The sequence below is a fragment of the Zophobas morio genome, unplaced genomic scaffold, assembly GCF_036711695.1.
Source record: "Zophobas morio isolate AGI-343-1 ecotype UQ-CSIRO unplaced genomic scaffold, CSIRO_AGI_Zmor_V1 ptg000012l, whole genome shotgun sequence".
NCBI lineage: Eukaryota > Metazoa > Arthropoda > Insecta > Coleoptera > Tenebrionidae > Zophobas > Zophobas morio.
This window is the reverse complement of record NW_026972117.1, coordinates 23,545,700-23,569,304: the sequence shown is the minus strand read 5'-3', so window position 1 is coordinate 23,569,304 and position 23,605 is coordinate 23,545,700. Positions and strand designations below refer to the sequence as shown.

Below are 23,605 nucleotides of genomic sequence, written 5' to 3'. Positions count from 1 at the left end.
AATTTTCAGTATGCGGTTACTTCCAGAAGGACGCTTTCTCTTCCCATAGGCGAGGTGCGAGTCGATCAAGATTGTCGAGTGCCGATTCAGTCGCAAATTTCCGGTTACCTTTTCCCAATTTCCTGTAATTGTAATGACACCGCAGGCGCTCATTCATAAACCGCTACCTTCTTCTAGGTCGGGTTTGTGCGTCCGAGGAACTTAAATTTGGGGTCGCGGAAGTTAATTTAACAAAAGAATGATACGAAACAATCGATGTAAATAGTATAAAAAGTCTTTTATGGTTTATCTCTGTTACCTTGTGGATTATATTGTTTATTGTTGGGTTCGAATTTAGTTGGCACAGTGTAAACTTCATGTCTACCTAAGTTATCAATTTTTTGGTGTGCGCGTTTATTTCAAAGTATAGTGTTCCAACTGCTGGTTCGTTTTTACGACTCCATCCCATTGTGAAGGAGTTAATAATACTTGTACGGTTACGGTAATTGACATTGCAGTTCCATACAAACGAAGTCATAGTTGGACCACTACACCTCCAGTTTCCAAAGAAGTTAACTAAATATTCCAATACATCATGAAATCTATACCACATCGTAGCTTCTCCGTTAAAATTAAATTTTTATGTATTACCTAACTTTGATATTTTTTAGCATGTGTTTTGTTTAATATACGGAATGAGTCACTAAGCTCGCGCATTTCGTTGTCTCATTAATTACTAAAAAGAGAAAAAAGTCAAGAACAAAAATTCTATGGTTTGTTGAAGACCATATACCGAAATTATTTTTACATATTCTAATTGAACTTTTTTTAACTTTATATCCACAGTTTATTTTTGAAATTCCAATGGAACGTTGCCATATCGATATTTCAGTTTTTTCAAATACAGCACCTGTATTTTATTACCATACATCTTATTCTGTTGTTTGTTCTCTTTCTTTTGAGTTAAGCGATTTAAAAAAAAAAAAAAATTAAAAACCACCCCCTTCTGAAGTGTGCATGTTACGCTACTGCCAGATTCTAATGACTCACCATGTTGAACTTAAAATGATCCATCTCTATGTATGATTATAGAGATACTTTCTATAATGAAAGGTTCTATTTGTACTTGTGACGCATGGACAATGTAGAATGAAGAGCACCCTCTAAAATGTCTCATTTAAGTCATTTTAATGTAGAATTTTTTGAGATGACGTAATAAAATTTGAGAACAATGGGTCTGGTAGTTTTGGAAATGGCCTAATAAAATGACTCTAATAAAAATCGACACAGACAGACGACAGACGAAAACGGGAGACCATTTTTTTCGTACTCTCTAGGAGTCATGAAACGTTGAGAAAACATCAAAGTTCCAAATCGCCCGGTGAACTCAATTACAATGCCTCCTTAGCTTACCCTTGGGAAGCAAAAAATCAAGAAAATTGAAAGAAATAGCGTGGCAACGTTGCATCGGAGTTTCAAAAATAAATTATGCTGATAAAGTCTAGGAATAATATGAGAATAATGTGCGTAATAATGAGAATATGTAAAAATATATATAGTGTATTTAAAAAAAAGTTGTGTACTATGCGTCAAAACCAAAACACTCTATAGTCTAAAATAATTTTAAAGTGTGCTACTCAAAAAAAACATAGGAGTACAACTTTAGTCTGTGACTCTTTTTTCTATCTCAGAGTATGCATACAGATTCTTGACGCAAAAAAATCAGATATGGGTGATCGATTTTATTATTTTTTTTAACAACCTGTACAATCTACTATAAAAATATATTATAATCTATTGTATTTCTGAATATTTTTTTAATAAACAGTTATTTAATGAATTTTTGCCATTGACTTCCTAAAGGAGATGATATTTATTCTCACAATCGTAAATGCCTTATAGTTTTGGTTGAACTTTAATATCTTGCCAAAATAAAAAAAAAATCGTGTCGCAGATTCTAAGACAAACTGTAAAATTTGTTCTTACAAAATATGAGATATTATTAGGCCACAAACAAAGCATTTTATGTTACACTATAAAATTCAGACAAAATTTACGTCACAAAATTGCTAGATTATGTTATCAAATTTTCCGTGTTTGTGATAACTTTAAATGGAGTGCAAAATTCCACAGTTGACACTTCTCTAGTTTCTAAGTTGAGTTTTTTTTTATATCAAAAATAACAAATTCTAAAATTTGGTTATACAGTTTTAATTTTTTTTTTCAAAAACCTATAAGGTCAAAAATAGTAGCGGATTAATAAACCACAAGTATACGAACATTTTAAGTAAGATGGCATAATTTTGGAGTGACGTCATAAATTCTTTAGTGACGATGATCCGACAAATTTTTGTTTCGTTTTACTATCTACAGTATGTCCTCGGATTGAGTTCACAAGAGGAAAAAAAATTGTATTTTGTATTTTACAAAAAATGACATAGGAATAACATTTTTTGCTTAATTCAAAACGAATAAATCTGCAATTAAAATTTCGAAAATTCCTAGTCCGGGACCATCAACACGGTAAGTTTTTGGAATCAGCTCATCGAGATTTATACTCCTCAGTTTTTTGGATTTTTAGATATTTTCAAAATCTCATTTGTCAATACTCCTCTCCCCGTTTGAAATTTTTGATCTTCCCCGAATCTTACTTTCGAAATTACACAAAAAACTTTTTCATAAATTTCGATTATTTTCCGGTTCTTTTTTGGAAAGTCATTACAATGTTTTCAGAACTGCCATTTCGAAATTATTTTTTCATGTATTTGTTATTTGACGAGCTATAGTGTGACTTCAGACTAATAATCCGTGGCGAATTCTCAAAAAGCTTGAGTTTTTCATTTTGCATTCGGAACGAGTTTTTGAAAAATTCCGTTTGCAAATTAATTTTTCAAGTTTGTCAGATGACTCATAACTGAATTTTCTTCAGACGTTCTGGACGAATTTTATGCAAAGTTGTGCTCTTTTCCCGTCGAGCTGAAGAGTTTTAACAGTTTTTTGAAAAGGGTTTGGAAATTATTTTCCCATTTTTAACTTGTTATTCGAAGATCTATGGCAAAATTGATTTCTGATGTATAATAATATACGAAAAATTTTCGTAGATTTTTTCGGAAATTTCAATCTCTGTAATTTATTTCTGGATCAATGAATGTCCGCGCTAATTTTACGTCCCCTGGTGTTTTATTTCCGTATAAATTTAAATGAATCTGGTGTTTTGTTGCTGGATGAACTTGAAAAAATCTTTTGAACGTTTAGTATTTTATTTTTTATGAATTTGAAAAATTATTGAGTGCCACAGTTTTTTTTTAATCCAGGGGACTCTTGGGTACCCATGGTGCATTATTTTGGGGGCCCATGGAAATTTTTTTTGCAAATTAAGTATTTAAAATAATTTTGTAGGACTTTGGTGTTCTATTTTTGGAAAATTCTGACGTGACCTGTTTTTGAGTTAATTTTGGGACCCCCTCTTTTTTTTTGAAAAACTTAAAACAATCTTGGAGCCTCTGGTGTCTTATACAAATTTAATTAAGTTTCTTAGAGGATACGTCATTTACTAAAATTAGTCTTATCTTCACAGGTACTAGCCCCATCCACCCATTTGCCAAAATCAGTTTTATCGTAGCAGGTTCCTTAAAATCGAAAAAAACTAAAAGTAACGAAGAACTTAGATATATGAAAAAAATAATTTTAAGAGTACGGACCAGGAATATTGAAGTTTTAATTGCAGATTTATTCGTTTTGAATTAAGCAAAAAAGTTATTCCTATCATTTTTTTGTAAAATAGTAAATACATTTTTTTTCCTCTTGTGAACTCAATCCGGGGACATACTGATATGATTTCTTTAAAATACGTAAATCTAAAATTTCATAGAAATCTATCTAATAATTTCAGAAGTTATTTAACGCCAACAAACGATATACCGACACATTACGAAATTTTAAAAATAATCTGTCCACACCTTTCACGATACCGAGTGTCTGGAAAATTGCGGATTAACTCTTCAGTACATTATATACGAGTTTTCGGGAATCCCAAAAAAAAATTCTTTATGATGTAGATTACGAAATAAAAAGTAAAATTGGCAACACTGCATGCACCTAATGCGTAAATACCTCCAGCTTATTTTCCGATTTCGTAGTAGTAACAATGATGACTGGAAGCCAGTAGTCATTAATCGTTGTGCATTATTTTATTATTAATAAAACAAGCTGTTATTTTTCATTAATAAATAAACCAAAAAAAAAAAAACAAAACCAACAAAAGAAAAAACCAACTAAACACTAGAGAAGATGTTCAAAATTCTTTCCTTATGAATATAAGTAAGCTCGTAATGTTTCCAAATTTTGTAAAAGTCATCAGGCCTTTCTAAGATAAAACTGATTTTGGCAAATGACATACTCTCTAAGAAAAGAGAGGGTGGGTGGGCGGGGCTAGTACCTGCTAAGATTGGACTGATTTTGATAAATGACGTATCCTGTAAGGAATTTAATTACATTCATATAAAAAAGACACTAGAAGCTCCAAAGCACTTCAAATTCTTTCCAAACAGGGATACCTAAAACCTCAAGATTGTTTTAAATTTTTCAAGAAAAAAAAACGGAGTCCCAACATTAACTCAAAAACAGTCCCCCAAAATTGTTTTAAATAATTTTCTGAAAAATCTCCATGGGCTCCCAAAATAATACATTCTGGGTACCCAAACACTGTGGCACTCAAAACTTTTTCACAAAACAAAATTTATCCTTTAAATGTACCCGAAAATAAAACACCGGGGGGCCTAAAATTAACTGCGAACTTTCTAAACGTGGTAGGATTTTTGATAGGTCAAACATTTTTAACTGCTTACTCGATTTTTGCTGATTTGTACTTAAGCTTTATATCAGGCAAGCATTGTTGTCAAATGGAATTTTATCAAATTATTACAAAAACAACACAACCATATCTTTGTACATTCTAACTGAAATGGTAATTAAACATGATCATGGGCGAAAGAAATATTTTCTAAAAGTTTTTTTACTAGTTATTGTGATTCTGAATGTGTTGTTTAGTTGTTAAACGTAGCAAAAAACCAATTTTATAATTATTATACATAACTCCACCAAAATGTGAGAAGGATTTTTTTACTATTTTTCCCAGACTCACCAGAGAGTTAATCCGCCATTTTCTAGACACCCGATATAACGCAACATTAGTTTCTTAAAAACAGCGTCTTCTTCTTTTTAGTATTTTGGTAAAATTTTTCACTACGTATCTTTAAAATTAATATCTCTATTATATATGGAAATTTCATAACGTAGTTTTCACCACTGTTTTCAGCTTACAAAACTCTATATGTTACTCGGGAACATTATCGATTTTTTTTGTGTCGAAGAAGCTACTTTTGCTGTATCTATCTCATTTTCAGTAGAAGAAATTGACAATGTTTTCTACGTAGTATATAGACCTTTGCAAGCTAAAAACAGTGGTGAAAAGCGTGTTCCGAAATTTCCATAAACAATTGAGATTATTGACTTTTAAAAATACGTGATAAAGAATTTTATCAAAATTTTAAAAAGAATGTTGATGGTAAACTGTTTTTTTTTAAACTGCGGTTGTATTATATAGAGAAAGTCGTGGAGGATTTATATTTAAAATTTCATAGAAGTAGGTAAGTTTGTTAATAATAATTGCGATATTACATTCTGGAAATGTACTGAAGGTGAAAAAGGTAAGCACTCGCAATGTTGTTATTATTTGTTAAGGCGAGTCCGACAACAACAAAATTACGTTTATAATTATTGTTAAAGACTTAATTTAATATGTACAGAAGCTGTGATATGACGAAGTTAATAAATTATAAGGTCAAGAAAGAATAAAAGTAAAACATTTTTTTAACAAAGTTCAAAATTCTGTTGCTACTTCAGTGTGTAATTTGTTTGTTACATTCCTAATTCATCAGCTTAATTGTTGTATAAATTATTTGTTCTTGTAATTACTGGAAATATACTTAAAATTTTCTGTTTTAGGAATCTGGCTATTCAACTTGGTTTGTAATTTATTGCTAATAGAAAATTTTCTTTGATTCTAAACCAACAAAATCGCATGAAAAATTATTATTCAAAAGTAGTAGGTATATATAGTCATAGAAAAATAATGAAAGTCTTTATCTTTATTCTGTATTTTCGCGAAAAGTGGAGTGTCGCTGAAAAAAAATGCAGTCCATATCTATGCTAGCGCAAGGATTCATAAAATAAAACTCTATAGATAATTGCTTGTAAAGTAATAAACTTTATACAACGGACTTTCATTCGAGTAATTTTAGTACAAGTTTTTAAATTCCCGAAGAAGCCATCCCATAGTTTCTACTGCATATAATGAATGTGTACAATTTGTATTACCCATAAACTATCTCCTGAATTAATCACTTCGATACATTTGCATAATTTCCCGCTTCACTGCAATTAAACTGTTCTCGAAAATTGAATAATTAATATGCGTTTTCTACAAACAATAAAAATTTGTTGGCAGGATGTCTACGGTTCTAATTTGATTTCACGCCATTTACGCTAATAATATGTTACGAGTTACAAATTTAGAGAAAATGTATTGATTATAGGATTAATAGCGCGGCTTTATAAAGATATAAAATTAGAAGGTACTTAATTAATTATTCCGGAATCAAGGGATACTCACGCAACAGCGATTAAGTCTACGTAAGTTGGGGTAAATGTCACGTAATCTGCAAATTTATTTTGCGCCAAGTTTAATTATATTGCCTCTGGTGTTAATGTAGACGATACCTAATTTTTGTACCCTAATTAAAAATAAGGTAAAGTGCAGCTATACATTCATTTATGTTAATTAAATTATAACGGTTTTGCATACAAAATGCAACACAACCACTTTCACGTTGTTAATTTTCGTGCATTTTCTAAATTATTATATTTTAATCATGATCAACATTGCTTCTGTAGATTTCTTAATATTAATAATTATAAATAGATTTTTTGCAACACAAAAATTCAGATTTAAAATGTCCAAACACCTACACATAAATATTTATAAGTTTAACATTTTTGCTAACAGAAGTTCTTTTATTTATGTGTTAGTTTGTTATATTACGAAAAGTACATGGTCACATGTGCATCACCTGATTTTTTTGTTTTTATCGGTGAAATACTCTGTAATAACAGTGTAATAATCAGTTATAGACCCACAGTATGTGTAAACTTAATTAACACACTATATTTTCCGTTCTTTTATACCATTTCAAACAAAAATAACTGCTGATTACTATGTTTTAAAAATAATACCTTTATTGGAATATCGGGCATTAACCTAGTTTTGTTTATAAGTCCCGGTATGTTTTTGAAAATACGTACTTATCACATGAACACCACAATGTCAACTAAAATACATTTCCTTGTGAGATATGGACGTAATTATATGTATTATTTCCATGAAAAATGTGCAAACAAAACCGAAAAATGTCACGAACAAGGTATTTTTATTAGTACTACAAATTGCAAACAACATATAATTTGTTCCACCTTCTCGAGAAAATTGCGAATTTGTGTTTAATACTCAACCGTACTTAAACATTTTCACATTCCGAGCTTGTTTTTGCCGCAATAAATAAACAATAATATTTATAAAATACGCAAAATAACACACATTCGTATGTAAGTATACTTGCCCTCATGGCATTAAGCTTAGTTTATCTATCTAATTGCAGATTTTAGAAAACGAGCTAGTCGTAGTATATTATTCGTTGCAAGGTAACGGCAAAAGACTGTAACTTATAAATTTAATGTCCATAAGAAGTAGATACCATCTGCAAATGAATGATTGCATTCAGTACAAACATGTGATTATGCGCAGTAGAGCTTGTAAATCTGAATTTAAAATTAAGAAAAAAACTGTATCCTATATGGAGCTAAGATCCGTATTTTTGAATTAAATATGAGTAAACTTTTGTCGTGACACTAGAATTACTCAGAATAATAACGCGTCTGAATTTTTTTGTAGCTAATTTTTCCGCAACTGCAGGCTAATTGGAACTGGTAGTAGGCAAAAAGTGTCGACAAGTTTTCATGTAAATGTCGTAATTGCAAAAACTGAGCGAATTTACATTATTTGTTACATTAATTGACAAGATGTTAGATGCAACAGTGTGTAACATGCGACTGCAGCTGCGTTTATGGCATGTCATAGGAACGTCATGAATATAAAATTCATTAGTTCCATAATACTATTACTTACAAAAAATACTCACTTTGACTTTTTCTAAGTTCTTGTAGCAATGAGACCGTTTGACAATGCACTTCAGTTTAAAATTCCAAGTATTTAAATTCTCGCACCTCCGTAAGTAAAACTGTGGCGGATACGTATTATACTGCTGATACTCATACTGTCTGTTGTAATCTAACAGCATCACGACAACTTTTCGTAAAACCACGAGTTAAAATCTCGAATCATTTTCGCAACGATCTATCCACCTTCAGAACTTTTGTAGTTGTCGTAACGAAGCGTGCTAGAAGACTAACTCGTAACCATTATTAATAAAGAAGCACCAGTATCTGAGCCCAACGGAGTGTGAAAAACAGCTGTTAATTTGCTCTTCACGATCTCGACGAACTTCGAAGGGCAGATGGCTGTTAAATTTACATGTATGATAAAAAAAAATTGAGCAAGCAGTGAGGCAAGAGTTACATGGAAGTAAGAGTTGTATTCTTTCGTCAATTTTTATCGAAACGATTGAGGATAGTTGGAGTAAAAGCTGAACTAAGAAGGTAACAAAGAAACAATGGCTTTGCGAAATACGATTTTTTCAGTGTAAGTAGCGTGGTAAAGTATCTTATCAAAATGATATTAAAAATAACGCTTACGTTATTATTTTCTCGGGAAAATATTGTATCAAAGTGAGGTATTTAAGTGCTTCTTTAAATTTTTCAGAGCGTGAAAGATCGATTAAATTTTGGTATATATTAACTGTTGTAATATCCATTAACAGGATAATTATAGCTTCCTTAGATTTGATTATTGCTAATAACGAAATTTCCGTTAAAGTTACCTTTTCCAGCTATTAATTAATTAATTAGTATGCGTGCTTCGGCTATCTTTCTATAATACAATAGGATTTTATATAGAGGATTATTTTATTCGGCAATAAATCGCATACAAGGTTATAAAAATTGATAGATTATCGTGACAAAATCTAAATACATAGTTTTCATTTCTCAAGAAATACCTTACCCAATTTTTTTGTGTTTATCAGGAAAAAGTTAATTCAATTATCATTCTATTGTTATAAAATTAAACGTTTTAATTTGAACTATTATTAAATGCGATAGATGTTGCGACATACGGATTGATTACAAAATATCGTACATCAAGTTGGCTTCGGAAAAGCTGTCTGCATTTTTAATACAAATTTGCCGCTTCCTTGAGATGGATAGGCAGCAATCTATCTCATTGAAAAATTAAAAAAAATTAGGTTATGATTGACATTTCTGACAAGTGTGGTAACAAGCGATGAGTAGTCATCAATCATCGCAACGAGGCGGCAAATTTCGCGAAATTTCAAAGCCAACTTGTGAGTTCTTGTATAATTTTGCGCTTTTATTATTTTAACGTAAATTGCAAGAAGCAGGGATAGACACGATTACAAAAATAGAGATAGACATTCAGAGAGATAGGACAGAGAGACAGAGAAATAGAGAGAAGTGGGATAGAGAGAGGAGAGAGGTATCAAAAACAGGAGGATAAAAACAAAAGCAGAAGGAAAGACCAACCTAGAGATAAAGCAACACGGATAGGGAGGAAAACAAACAAACAAACAGAGGGAGAAAGACAAAGGGACACATAAAGATCGTAAGAGAAACTGAGAATGGGAGACAGAGATAAAAAGAAACAGAAACCAAGAGACAGAAATAGAAACATAGAGGCGACGATAGAAATTTAAAGAGTCAAAAAAACGAATAATCAATAAGTAGACTACTCATTATCAACAAATACATTTTGGCATCTTCATTACCTGCTTAGTCGTACTAGAATTTGTAAGAAGGCCTTCAATTCCGTTTTATTTTACCTGGCCTAAATTAGCAATAAACATGTAGTGATTATCGTGATAAAAAAAATATATTGATGCGATCACGATTAGATAAAAGTACGGTTAATTTAATACTTACACTAAACCTATGTACGTCAGTTAAAACGCTAAAAATTTGTTGTAACTGATGCCAAATTTCAGGATACATACTTATTTATAATTGTACAATAATTACACGATTTGCTGTACGGTTACGGTTATTAAAAATTAATCAGTGAAAAGATGCTAACTTTGCCATTTTAAAAGACATTCGATTAGTTTTAAACCTAAAATGGGCATGGTGTATACCTTACATGTCCAATGAAAGGTCTTGACACAATTGAATTATATGCATAGTAGTGATCTCGTTCACGTGACTTTTAAACTCTCTGATTAAAATCATTAACATCGCAAAATTATGTAAGTGATGTGACATCACACTAACATTTTTAATATCCACTCTAAATTGAAGTATGGCGAATGAGCGTAAGCATCATCTTGTGGTCACATTTATCATTATTACTTCCGTAATGGCTTGATTTATACGACTTTAGTTCTAAAATAGTGAACTTTGGCCAGTTGAGTTTGGATGGGTTTATTTAAAGATTACAGTATTAATAATTTACAACCCTACTCACGGCACCTGGTAATTCCCACCGGTAAACTTCCCAAAGAAATTATAAAGTTGCGAGTTTTCATTCCACTCACACTTAAACAAGTCCTTCAAATGTCGCTTGATGTTCAACATTATAATCGCATAAATTTCAGTGTTGATAATGCTGAAAGCTACATATTTTAGCAGAAATTTTAACACACAAGTGCTTAATGTATATTTTATTATCCCAATCAAGCTATTTTCTACAAAACTGGTTGAAATGGTCAGTTATTTGTAGGTGCTAATGACGTTGGGAATATTTGCATCCAATTTGTTAATTAACACGAATTTAATATATTTTCTAATGTTGTTTGTTCATAGTGTAGTTTTCAAACAAATTGAAAAATGTTTGTCTAAAGGTTGGTTTTTAAAGTACCTACAGTCGTAATTTTTGACCTAAAAACAATAGACTGTAGTCACAAAAACAGAAAGTGTTTATTTTTTTTTAATTTTGAAAAGTAAAAGTAACAAATTCATAATTTACAACACGAAACTAGCCATTCGTCGGATCAATACAATTTACTCTCGGGAAATAAAAATGCAGTTAATAATAATGAATGTCAATATAAGTCACCAGCCAAAAACAAAGTTATAGTGTTGATATTTACTCTGTTTAAAATTTAAATAACCTAGTTTGATTAACCTTAAAATATATACCTTAAAGATGCATTAATATACAAATATGTATCTACTCGAAACTTACATATGCTAATAATTCAATTTTTTATGTAACTCAATATCTCATGTAGATAGTTAAAAGTGTGAAGCTAACAAATTGCACGTTTCGTATTTTTTACTTCCTCGTGTAAACTAAAAAAAAAGAACTACTAAAAAGTATTGTAGTAAATCCCATTGGACGAACGGCTACTTTCATGTTTTCCCGCTGCTTGATGTTGTCTATCGCCCCTTATCTACCGTTTGTGCCGATTTTTGTTGTTTGTGAAACGCTAACTAAAATTTGTCTGATCATTCCCACACTGTAATGGTGTCAATTTAAATTTTTCTTGGTAACGCAATTTCAATTTTATAAAGCGATATACTCTACGTGTGCTTTATGAATCCGCCTTGTTTTGTTTAATATAGAGGTCTGTGGAAGAGCGCTCTTCTTTACAAATAAATTGTCCGCGATTCGATCACCGACGGCTTTTACGTTTTTTTTTTATTTTTTTACTGATTAAATCGAGCATGGTACACCCCATTTTGTAATAACAATATAAACAACTCAACAGTGTGTTTTTCTTTAATGCGTTGAAATCAAAGGCGGTGGCGGGATTTTTTTTGTCTATATCGTTTTTCGCTACAACTGAATTAATTAATTTTGCTTCGAGGGTGAAAGAAGTTCTGTTTAAAAATATAAGACCATTTTTTAAAATTTAACATGAAAACTGAATGAAAACTTGTTATTAACCATTCAAACATTTCGCCTGGAAAAATTGGTCGAAAGTTATTTCAACAGAACTTCCCTCGCTTCAGAAGTACAATTCAACAAATACTGGTTCTCTGAAATATTATTAAATTTGATTTTGCAGAATTTTACTCTTTCGTAACAGAAGGTTTCTCTTTCTTAAAAAAAGACAATTGGGACCCCCGAGAAGATTTAATATTCTTAAAAAAAGACACTTGGGGCCCCCGAGAAGGTTTAACATTCTTAAAAAAAAGACATTTGTGGCACCCGAGAAGGTTTTACATTGTTAAGAAAAGACATTTGGCGCTTCCGAGAAGGTTTTACATTTTTAAAAAGACAATTGGGACCCCCCCAAAGGATTCACATTCTTAAAAAATACATTTGGGGCCTCCGAAAAAATTTTACATTTTAAAAAAGACCGTTGGGACCCCCGAGAAAGTTTCACATTAAAAAAAAGACAGTTGGGAGCCCCGAGAAGATTTAATATTCTTAAAAAAAGACATTTGGGACCCCCGAGAAGGTTTCACATTCTTAAAAAAAGACAGTTGGGACACCTGAGAAGGTTTTACATTCTTGAGAAAAGACATTTGGCGCTTTCGAGAAGGTTTTACATTTTTAAAAACACAGTTGGGACCCCCGAGAAAGTTTCACATTAAAAAAAAGACATTTGGGACCCCCGAGAAAGTTTCACATTAAAAAAAGACATTTGGGGCTCCCGAAAAGGGTTTAAGTTTTAAAAAAAGACAGTTGGGACCCCCGCGAAGGTTTCACATTCTAAAAAAAAAACATTTGGTGCCCCTGGGAAGGTTTTACATTTTTAAAAAGACAATTCGGAATACCCGAAGGTTTCACATTCTTAAAAAATTCACTAGGAGCCTCCGAAAAATTGTTATATTTATGAAAAGACAACTGGGACCCCCGAGAAGGTTTCACATTAAAAAAAAGGCAGTTGGGAGCCCTGAGAAAATCTAATATTCTTAAAAAAAGACAGTTTGGGCCCCCGAGAAGGTTTCGCCTTCTTTAAAAAAGGACAGTTGGCACCCCCGAGAAGGTTTCACATTGTTAAAAAAAGACAGTTGAGACCCCTGAGAAGGTATTACATCCTTATGGAAAGACAGTTGGGGCTTCCGAGAAGGTTTTACATTTTTAAAAAGACAGTTGGGACCCCCGAGAAAGTTTCATATTAAAAAGAAGACATTTGGGACCCCCGAGAAGGTTTCACATTCTAAGAAAAAACATTTGGGCCCTCGGGAAGGTTCTACCATTTTTAAAAAAGACAATTGAGACCCCCGAGAAGGTTTCACGTTCTTAAAAAATACATCTGGGGCCCTCGACAAGGTTTTACATTTTTAAAAAACACACTTGGGCCCCCGAGAAGGTTTCACATTAAAAAAAAACATTTGGTGTCACTGGGAAGGTTCTACATTTTTAAAAAAGACAATTGGGACCCCCATGAAGGTTTCACATTCTTAAAAAAAGACATTTGGCGCTTCCGAGAAGGTTTTACATTTTTAAAAAGGCAGTTGGGATCCCCGAGAAAGTTTCACATTAAATAAAACGACATTTGGGACCCCCGAGAAGGTTTCACCTTAAAAAAAGACATTTGGGGCTCCCGAAAAGGGTTTAATTTAGAAAAAGACAGTTGGGATCCCCGAGAAGGTTTCACATTCTAAGAAAAAACATTTGGGGCCCCCGGAAAGGGTCCACCATTTTTTAAAAAGACTACTGAGACCCCCAAGAAGGTTTCACATTCTTAAAAAATACATTTGGGGCCCTCGAGAAGGTTTTCACATTTTAAAACAAGACAGTTGGGACCTTCGAGAAAGTTTCACATTAAAAAGAAAGAAATTTCACATTCTAAAAAAACATTTGACGCCCCTGGGAGGATTCTACATTTTTAAAAAAGACAATTGGGACCCCCATGAAGGTTTCACATTCTTAAAAAGATACGTTTGGAATCCCCGAGAAGGTTTTACATTTTTAAAAAGACAGTTGGAACCGCCGAGAAGGTTTTACATTCTTAAAAAAAGACATTTGGCGTCCCCGACAAGGTTTTAAATTTTTGATAAAGAGGTGCATATTCTCACCTTTTCGAGAAAGTGACGTAATTTTACGAATATAAAATTTGTGATAACGTCATAAACATAGATCATATTGTCTTTGCCATTTCTATTGAAACACCACCTGTTGATTTTGCTTAAAATTCAGCAATTGGTAACAGCTTTCAGTTGATTGACAACGGCTTTTAATTAGAAAATTCTCTGAATATGAACGTTGCCAAATTTACCAACAACAAGTGGTGTTTCAATAGAAATGGCAAAGACTATACACAATGCCTAGAAAAAAAGAGGAAAAAAGAAAAAAACGAAAGCCCAAGTTTGAAACCGAACCCGCGACGTTCGGTTCCATTCCTGACTGGTACCCACTAGACCACGACCGGGATGCTTTACGCTAATGATACACCGTTGTTATACCGTGCATTATGTTTTTGTAAAAATTTGGACGGTTAGGGTAAAACTAGAAGCGGATTCGTATACCACACTTGTTGTATAACAGTTAAATTAAATCAAATAAAATTAGAATTCTTTCAAGTGACGTCATCAAATTGTTGGTGGGGATAATTACCAAAATTTTGGTTAGCATTTAACCGTCTACATGATATTTTTAACATAGATACAAAATTTGACAACAATCGGTCCAGTAGTTTCGGAGATTACGTGTCTAATAAAAATACTCTGGGGTTAGGAAACGTCGAGAAAATACAAAAGTGGCTATTCGTCCGATGGATTCGATTACTATACTTCCTTAGCTTGCGCTCGGTAAGTAAAAAGGATCTTTTTTAATGTGTACAAAAATCCATTGAAACTAAAACCAGTAAGACTTGGTAAAAAAGTACAAAGCAGTGAATATTAAATGAGCAGCTATAAATACATACCTCGGAATGTTTTATCGTTTGACCTAAAGATTTAATAGTTGAAACGCTACAAATACACAAAGGGAAAAAAATCAATAACAACCTCCTTACGTTGACTTAATTTTTCAGTGTGTTTAAAACATAGCACAAAGTCTTTAAGACGCTTGTTTACGAATATTGGTACATAGCTTAATTGGCAATTGGGTTTCAGATATCACTATTAAAAATCCCTTGACAATTTCCGGTTATTAATGAAAAATTACAGTTCTGGAATTTATAGTTAGAACGTTATTTTTCAATCGACCAAAATTTCATTGCTCTGAAATTAAAGACGGTAACAAGTATGTGAACAGACTTCAAATGGCACTGTACCAGTAGTAGATAGAATCCCGAGCTAAGCACGTAATTTTAAGATTTCACTGTGCCGTCAAACATTTGAAATTTGTATTTCACTGCAAAAAATATTAAAGTTGAAAGTAAAACAAAATGTGATGATATTTTTGGTAGTTTGCATTTCATAACATTTTAGCGGATACAAAAATAACGTTCTGACTATAATACGAAATTGCATCACTTTATTTAATTTGTTTACCGACACTAAATCTAAATATAGATTTGTTGATATATTTGACTGGATATAAATAAATTCTAGTGACTGTTCTATGCATCAACAAAATCAGGATTAATTAAAACAAAGGTATGACGTTGTTGCATAAGAGTTAATTGTATTTGAAACAGTGGCGGCTCGTGAAGTTTTCTTCAGAGGAGGCTCAAATTTGAAAAGCACTACTTTTTATATCTTTCATTATCTGAATATTTTTTTTGTCATGCCCACGAAAAGAACACTCGTGCCTTGATAGATAAATAAACTTTTGCATCGATTAGTCTTTTCAAAATTGCCCAATTTTCACCAACTTTCTCGTAATAGTTCTCCCTTTTATGAGCCGAATCTAAATGATTGGCATTGTTTTGTTTACCAAGCATTTCTAATTTAATCGAAGGAAATATGTGGTCCTATGATTTTTCATGCCTTTCTATAGCTCGTGACAAATTTTGTAAATTATTTTAGCCTGTTTTACCCCAAACGGAAGATTTATCACTTATAAATAATACACAATTCCAACAGTATAATTTGTTTCTTAAAACCGAAGCCGTTAACTATTTAGTTTTATTATAATTATTTTCATGAAATGCTCTGTTTTATTTCTAATTGTAACTGTCAATACAATTAATGGGAGTGATGGTGTTGGTCTCCCCTTTTGTACCCTTACCTACGTAAAGCCTAAACATCACCATCACTGAACAGGGAGCTCGCGAAACCACCTCAAAGTTTTTCCTACTTACACCCGATTGCGCCAACTAATAAGAAAGAGATAAAGTTATCTGTACGACTTGATCTGAAAAGAGATGAACTGGCCGGAGGCTAGCGGCTTGGAGCGGCAGTCCGATGAACGTTTTAGCCAATGCAATACAGACTGACGATGCGTCAAGGTCTAGGGTCTCAATAGCAAGATGCATTCTCGGCGGAGGCTAGCGGCTAACAAGCCTCTGCCGCTGAAACCAAACGCGGAGTGGTGTGAATGTGAATTATGATTGTGAGGGCGTAAATATAAATTTTTGCGACATTTTAACCTGATATATGATGAAAGTAAATGAAATCCAGCAAAATATTCTGAAAAATAACAAATGTCTACAAAAATATAAATTCTTTCATCGAAAAAAATTAGAGGAAGCTCAGCTCCAAAAAACAGAGGAGGCTCAGCCTCCCCTGCCTCCTCTGAGGAGCCGCCACTGATTTGAAGGCAATCAGTTTTGCAAGTTAACCAAACCAACTGAAATTTTAAATGAGGTACTCGAGTTGCAATATACATGTTTTCGAGTACTGTTTAAACAACCATGGTTTCAGATTTACCCACATTACCATTAAATTTGGTGCAACATTTGAGCTAGATGACCTAAAAACCTAAAAATTTCTTTAATTTTGATTCTGTAAACAAAAAGGAATTAATTTTTTAAATTATCTTATCTCATGTGGTGTCAAAAAATTCTATTTGTTCATTCATATAGGTGATATTTCCACATAAACTGAATCACTGAGTCAAATGTTATTTTTGAATGGTACTTGAGTAACTTGGGAATCTAGATATAACTGTTTTCAAAGCTTTATAAATCTCATCATACAGAACAAACTTATTGTATACCTATGCAAATAGGTTGTCAAGATAGATTCATTTTGATTTTAAGAAAAAAAAAATTGGGTTAGTTAAAACAAATTTTGTCACATAAAGTGAATAGTATTTTTATTTACACAATTCCTATAAAGCATCGAATGCATACAAATGTATTTTTGGAATGTGTGACTTTTAGATTGGCATCAAATATTGGTGAATTTATTTTAATTGTATTTTAACGTTATAGACTAGAAAGTTGTTTTGTGAAGCTTTATTTTTCTAGTTACTTTATTAACGTTATTGGTATTTATACCCTGCAGCGTTGTTAATAAATTCTGAAGTCACAATTGGGCGTTAATTTTTAATATTCGATTGATGATATCGGTATTTCAAAGTGAGTAAGTACCAAGGTCGTCACCGGAAAAATTTACTTTTACATTTCCATAGAAAATTAAATTGACAACACTTTACCTTTTGAAAATAAAATAATAAAATTAAACCAACTTAATGACTTAAAAGTCTTGGAAATATAACAGCATCACCAGTACCAACTAGTATGACACTAATATCAAAAAATGTTAGACATTCTTCTAGATATAACATTTAAATTCTTATCCATGCATGGTTTTACTGTTTAATTCATTTCAGTTTCATTGGAATGTGACTTTCATTAAAACGAAAACACTATTCTGTCAATAGTTCCACTAATCCGTTTTATCACCTGACATTTCGAAACTTTAAGAATCATACAGTTAGGTATTTTCATGAGGTCATAATCTGAAATTAACATATCACACTAAAAGACTGAATGAAAAATTCCTATATTTGACTAACACTCATTTGCATTTTATTGTACGACAGAGCTTAGCTCGAGGTGATTTAGTAAACCAAATGAATCACTCAAAGAAACCGAAAGTATTATTTTACAAACATAAACAAGTGTCTTGTCTTATCAAAACCCCGAAGAAAATTCTTTCGTGATGACGAAACTGGTTAAGTAAGTATTTTTCCTCCGATGTTTCCCAGTTACCTAACGATCAAACAAGCACAGACCGACTTTTAAAAGCGGCAATTCCGACTTCCGACGAACTCAAAACTCGCTAGAACTTTCTGGATGGAACTGTTTTTCAACGTTCGCCTGATAACATTGTCAGAAATATTTCTTTTTGTTATCAGTCTCGTTCGACTGGAAAAGTGGAAACCAGCAATTAACACTATCTAACCTTGTCCGTCTGTTTTGTTGTAGCCGAGTCGGAACCGCACACACCGTACACAATTTAAATATTTTCGCAATATTAACGTTACTTAAAGAAAAGTCACCTACTTAAGCACTAAAGCGGTGACATAACACCGATAAGATGTTAAAGTTTACACTTTTCGGTTGCATACAGTTAATTACGGTTAATGTAAATCACCATACCATTTCCATCCTTGGCGAAACCAATTTAGTCGTTGAACCCATTTCGTTCCTTTCGGAGCCCAGTTCGGAGCCATTGTTGGAGGCTGTCGTTTTGACCGAGGCGGATCCGAGGGTTGTGTAATCGTACAAGTCTTGATTGTTCGGATAATCGCTGAGTTTCGAATCGTTCGAAATTATGGTGGATGCGTATGCTTCGTCGTAAGTGTTAATATCCACATTTCCATTTTCGGGGATGAAGCTTAGGTTTTCGTAGGTATTTGATTGGGAATTCTCGATCGATAAGTTATTGTAATTTCTTATCGCACGCAACGACGGCGATTTGAGCAAAAGTTTTGGTTTGTAGGAGGGTTCGTAGATGAAGCTAATTTTTTGGGGCACCTGGAAAAAAGAAAGCATTTTTAATCAAGGACTATTTTTGCATGGATCATGGTTAAAGTAAATATTTGCACGTAAATTAATCGCTAATCAAATATAATGAAGGATGTTTTTCTTTTGTTAAGCGCTGTATTGTTATTAAATTACTGTATACATAATAAATTACATATACACGGTGGAGGCGTCAATTTTTTTCACTGTAAGTATACGTTACAATCATCAATATTTTTCCTTACCGGTTCAATTAAAAAAATTAATAGATCTGCTTCATAAATTTATTGCCTTACCGACAAAATAACAACTGGTAAACAGTATAATGTCAAACTAGCAACAGTAATAAAATCACAAAAAAATAGTGACAAACAATAAAAAAAAACGTACTTAGCAAAATGTAGTGTTTCACACATAATTTTTTCTACGAGCGCGTGAATTAATTATGGAAAAATTATTTGACGAGAAATATAAACGCTAGATCAGGTCAGTAGGGCTGAATCTGGGTATAGAAGAGTCAGCTGCATTAACTGTTCAATGCTTGCTGTCAAATAAATCAAAAGAAGAGTATGAGAACGCTTATCGTCAGTTTGAGTATTGGTGTAGAGAAAAGCGCATCAAGTCGGTTAATGAAGACGTTTTATTAGCATACTTCGAACAAGAAACAAGATATTTACATTACAGAGTTTTTATTCAATGCTGAGAATAACCTTATCAGTGAAGAAAATTGTCGATATAAAACGATTTGCAAGGTTAATAGCTTTTATTAAACGAAAGTCAGTTGGATAGATATCAGTCTAATAAATCTAATAATTTCACAAGATCGGAAATAGAAAATCTTGGGGTGGACTTGACGATGAAGGTAAATGAGTATTTTTACATTAAAAAAAAAATTATAATTTTTTATTGTTCCAGGTCGTGTTAATTGCTGGAATTAGTAGTGTGAGAAAAAATGACTTTTCTTCGACTTGAAATTATTAAAAACAATAGGGTCGTTTATTCTGATCAAAATTTCAAATACAAAAACTAATGTGCGAAGTTTATAATGTCTAGTGGAAATATCGAAGGACTAAATCTTCAATGATTTCGTCCTTCGTCAACTGAAAGTTCACCATTTTTTGAAGTTGCCAAATCCTAGCAGTTACAAAGACCACTGTTTTAAGAGAACGTCTGCTACAATTTTAGTAGAGATAGGGACGGACTTCACAATTTTAACGAGACACTCCGAATTAAAGACAACCAATGTAGGATATATTGAGAATTGTATTGGATATAAACTTCAAGTAGCATACAAACTGTTAGGATGAAAATAAGAAATAGAGGTACTTAGTAGTCCAAAGTCAATTTCAACTTATTAAAATTATTCAAATTATTAAAAGGTTAATGTTAATGTTTATTTATAATTAAAATAATAGTAATTAATTTGTAACAAACATGTACAATTTTTGATTAAGAATTATTGTTTCCGCTCTTAGGAAAAATTTCTTTCAACTTTTCCTAACCTAAATGAATATCACAGAATTTAATTTATCCAAACATTAGTAGAAAAAAAATCCTATTTTATAAGGTTAAATATTGTTACGATTATCGGTGATTTAAAACTCAACAATTTATTTCTTATTGTAACTCAAATTTACACGACTAATTACACAGCGATTATGTACAGAATAATTCCGCCTGGAATGGATTTGATTAGACTCTACTTCACCCATTGTCTGGATTACTCTCAACATTAGCTGGACTCGACTTGACTGAATAATAATCGTTCCCGAAGGAGTCCTCTATTTAAATCCATACATAAACTTCTCGATGTTTTGCGATCGAGGTCTTTCTGGAAAACTCATCAAAATTCCGCTTTTAGGCTTTTCTTTAGCCGGCCCCCGTCACCGACGATAAGTCACCCATCATCGCCGCACATACTAGAAAACCCAAAGGCGCCGTAACAATATTATGACACCACTTCAAGTTTATAAGACGAACCACTTGCGACAATGACTATAAAAACTTTATACTATTTTTTTCATTGAGAAAACTTAGTCTTTGTTTGAAAAAAATTATCGTTGTGTCCACTATTACACTACTTTTATTAAAGTTTACAAAGTAGGGATGATTAGTTCTACTAATAAAACTACTTTGTTAAAAACTTCTATTCTGTAAACAATATGAAGACCCGACTGTGCCCCATTCCACAAATTTTAATCTACTGTTAACAACATTTAGCAATCAGTGATTATTTATCAAACAATGTAATATTCCAATATCACCTACATTGAATGTGTGCACATTATCTGGAAAAAATTAAAAATGAGAAGTGCTGTCCAAACGCACTTTAACCCACTGATTTTTTTTACTTCCTTTACTTTAATGCGTTCTATCCGACGAGTGGCTACTTTCATGTTTTTCCGACATTTTATGACCCCAAGAGTATGAAATATATCTCCCTTTTCCGTCTCTCTCTCCCTCTGTGTCTGTGTGTGTCGATTTTTATTTATTAGATAGAAAATCTCCGAAACTACCCGATCGATTGTTATAAAATTTTGTATGTGATTTAAGAATGTCGTGTAGATGATAAAACACTAGGCAAAATTTCTCAAAACAATATAATCCTGTTCTCGTACTTTATGAATCCGCTTTGATAATTAATTTACAAAAAATTTGTGTAGAATATTTTCCACGTATTTCATATATCCGATATTTATTTATTTTATTTATAAGATAAATACAATTTTCAAAATAAAATTTTATAATTTTCCGAAAAAACTGAATTAGTTTAGTTCTATTTAAGAAAGTTCTGTCTAAGTAACTTTTGACGAATTTTTTTCTTTTGAATGCGTAGAAACAAATATTTTGGCTACGTTATTTAATAAAATACAATACAATTTGTTAGAAAAAAAAATTATTATGTATTCAATATCAGTGTTAAAAAAAGAATTATAATGCACAAAGAAATACATTTAAAAAAGTGAGGTTAAAAATTTAAAATCCGTTCAAAATTTGAAACCGTTTTTCATATAGACCATGTGCTATGCCAAACAATAAATTTCGGGCACCAGTTTACTGGCGCGTTAAAAATTTGGCACCACATACATCAACATGACATTTAAAAATTAATCTTTGAAGACATGTAAAATTTAGTAAAAATGACAATTATAAAAATGAAGTTACTGATAACTAATTACTGCTTTAAAACTAATGATAGCGAAATGATACTAGTGCCCGAAATTTATTCATTGATAGTGGTACTGTACATCATGTTTAAACAAGTACACTCTCTTTACATGATTTTGCGCCACTTCATTCCACAAAAACCAGACCATTTTGTAGAATACTTGGGCTTTTTAATTATTTTAATCATTGTAATTTTATTACTGTTTTTTTAAAAATCCATGTTACTAGCTTGTAAAAACCTGAAGATGACTTTATTATGTAATAAAGTCGAAACATGTCGTTATCAATCAGTCTCCTAATGAAAAACTTCACACGTTCAAGAAGCGGAAAACAACCTCAAATCAATTAAAACATTTTAATACCTATCCAAATTTTCCGATTTGCTAATAAAATTTACACCATCTGGTTCAGTTTTTGTCAAATGTCTTTTATTTATATAGGAAGTGTCTCAGTTTACCCGTTTAACTTTTAAATTTTCAGTTATTTGAGACGAAGTAAATTTGAAATTTAAAATGGTTACAAACTTACAAAGAAACGTGTGAAGTGGATATAATTTAGTACTTTAATAGTATATCAAAAAACAGGTTTCATAAGACGTTATTTTAGAATACGAATTCCAAAATTAAAAAAAAAATTATACAAATTTTAAAATAAAAATTGTATTTTTTTAAATTTTGGGAAATTTTGGCGAGGATTGTAACATATTTTTCGGGGGCGGCTGGGGTCTAACACACTGGACATAGCAAAATACTAATTTTCAATATTTAAAAAATTATCCGGAAGTTAGTGTCATAATTATCAAAACTAATTTTTTTATGTCGCTCCATTTGTATCAAATGCATCAAAACTTAAATCTAAAGATATTGTGTCTTAGATATATTGTTGGTAAGGTCTCGATAAAAGCCGAACCCAAATCATGACTCATTTAGATTTTTTCTTTACACCGTTGCCATAGAAACCGCGCCTCTAGTCGCTGTATTTGGCTGCAATCGGGTCACATTTGAGACAGTGACCGCTAGGAGTAATTCAATAAATAAGTACATTGTTCAAGTCTTTTCTATATTTATTTACTTTTATCTTTGTAAATTTGAGTAATCCGTAACAAGATTAATAACAATAAATAATAACTACGGGAGTTCATTTTCATCCTGTACGAGTGAAATTGTTTGATTTTAAATAAAAATAATGAATTCAGTTAAAAAGATCGTCCTCTGTCTTACGACGATAAAATTGTAGTGAAAAATTTAGGGAGAGCTACCCCCCATTTATTGATAAAAAACGTGTTAATGGCAAAATGAGACTTTCATAGATATCTTAATCGACATAGCAAGGATGATACATTTTTGTGGATGTACGGTTGTGAAAAAAATAATAAATTGTTTTGTGTGTGTCCTCAGTAAAGAGTTCATAAAACCAAAGTTATGTACTCAAATTTTTTTTTACCTTTATTGAATGTA

The 23,605-nt window shown here is 32.0% G+C and overlaps 1 protein-coding gene across 2 annotated transcripts in view; it reads right to left on the bottom strand.

The window, feature by feature from the left end:
* The window catches only part of LOC135128044 (sodium-dependent nutrient amino acid transporter 1), a 52,440-nt gene that overhangs the window by 17,623 nt on the left and 11,212 nt on the right, over positions 1 to 23,605 (bottom strand). Inside the window, exon 2 of one of the 2 annotated variants that reach the window (XM_064054853.1) lies at positions 18,615 to 18,992. In XM_064054853.1, the coding sequence (XP_063910923.1) occupies positions 18,615 to 18,992 (378 nt within the window). Of the gene's footprint in view, positions 1 to 8,234; positions 8,415 to 18,614; positions 18,993 to 23,605 lie in introns of those variants that run through there. The other variant, XM_064054854.1, reaches the window with a different exon arrangement.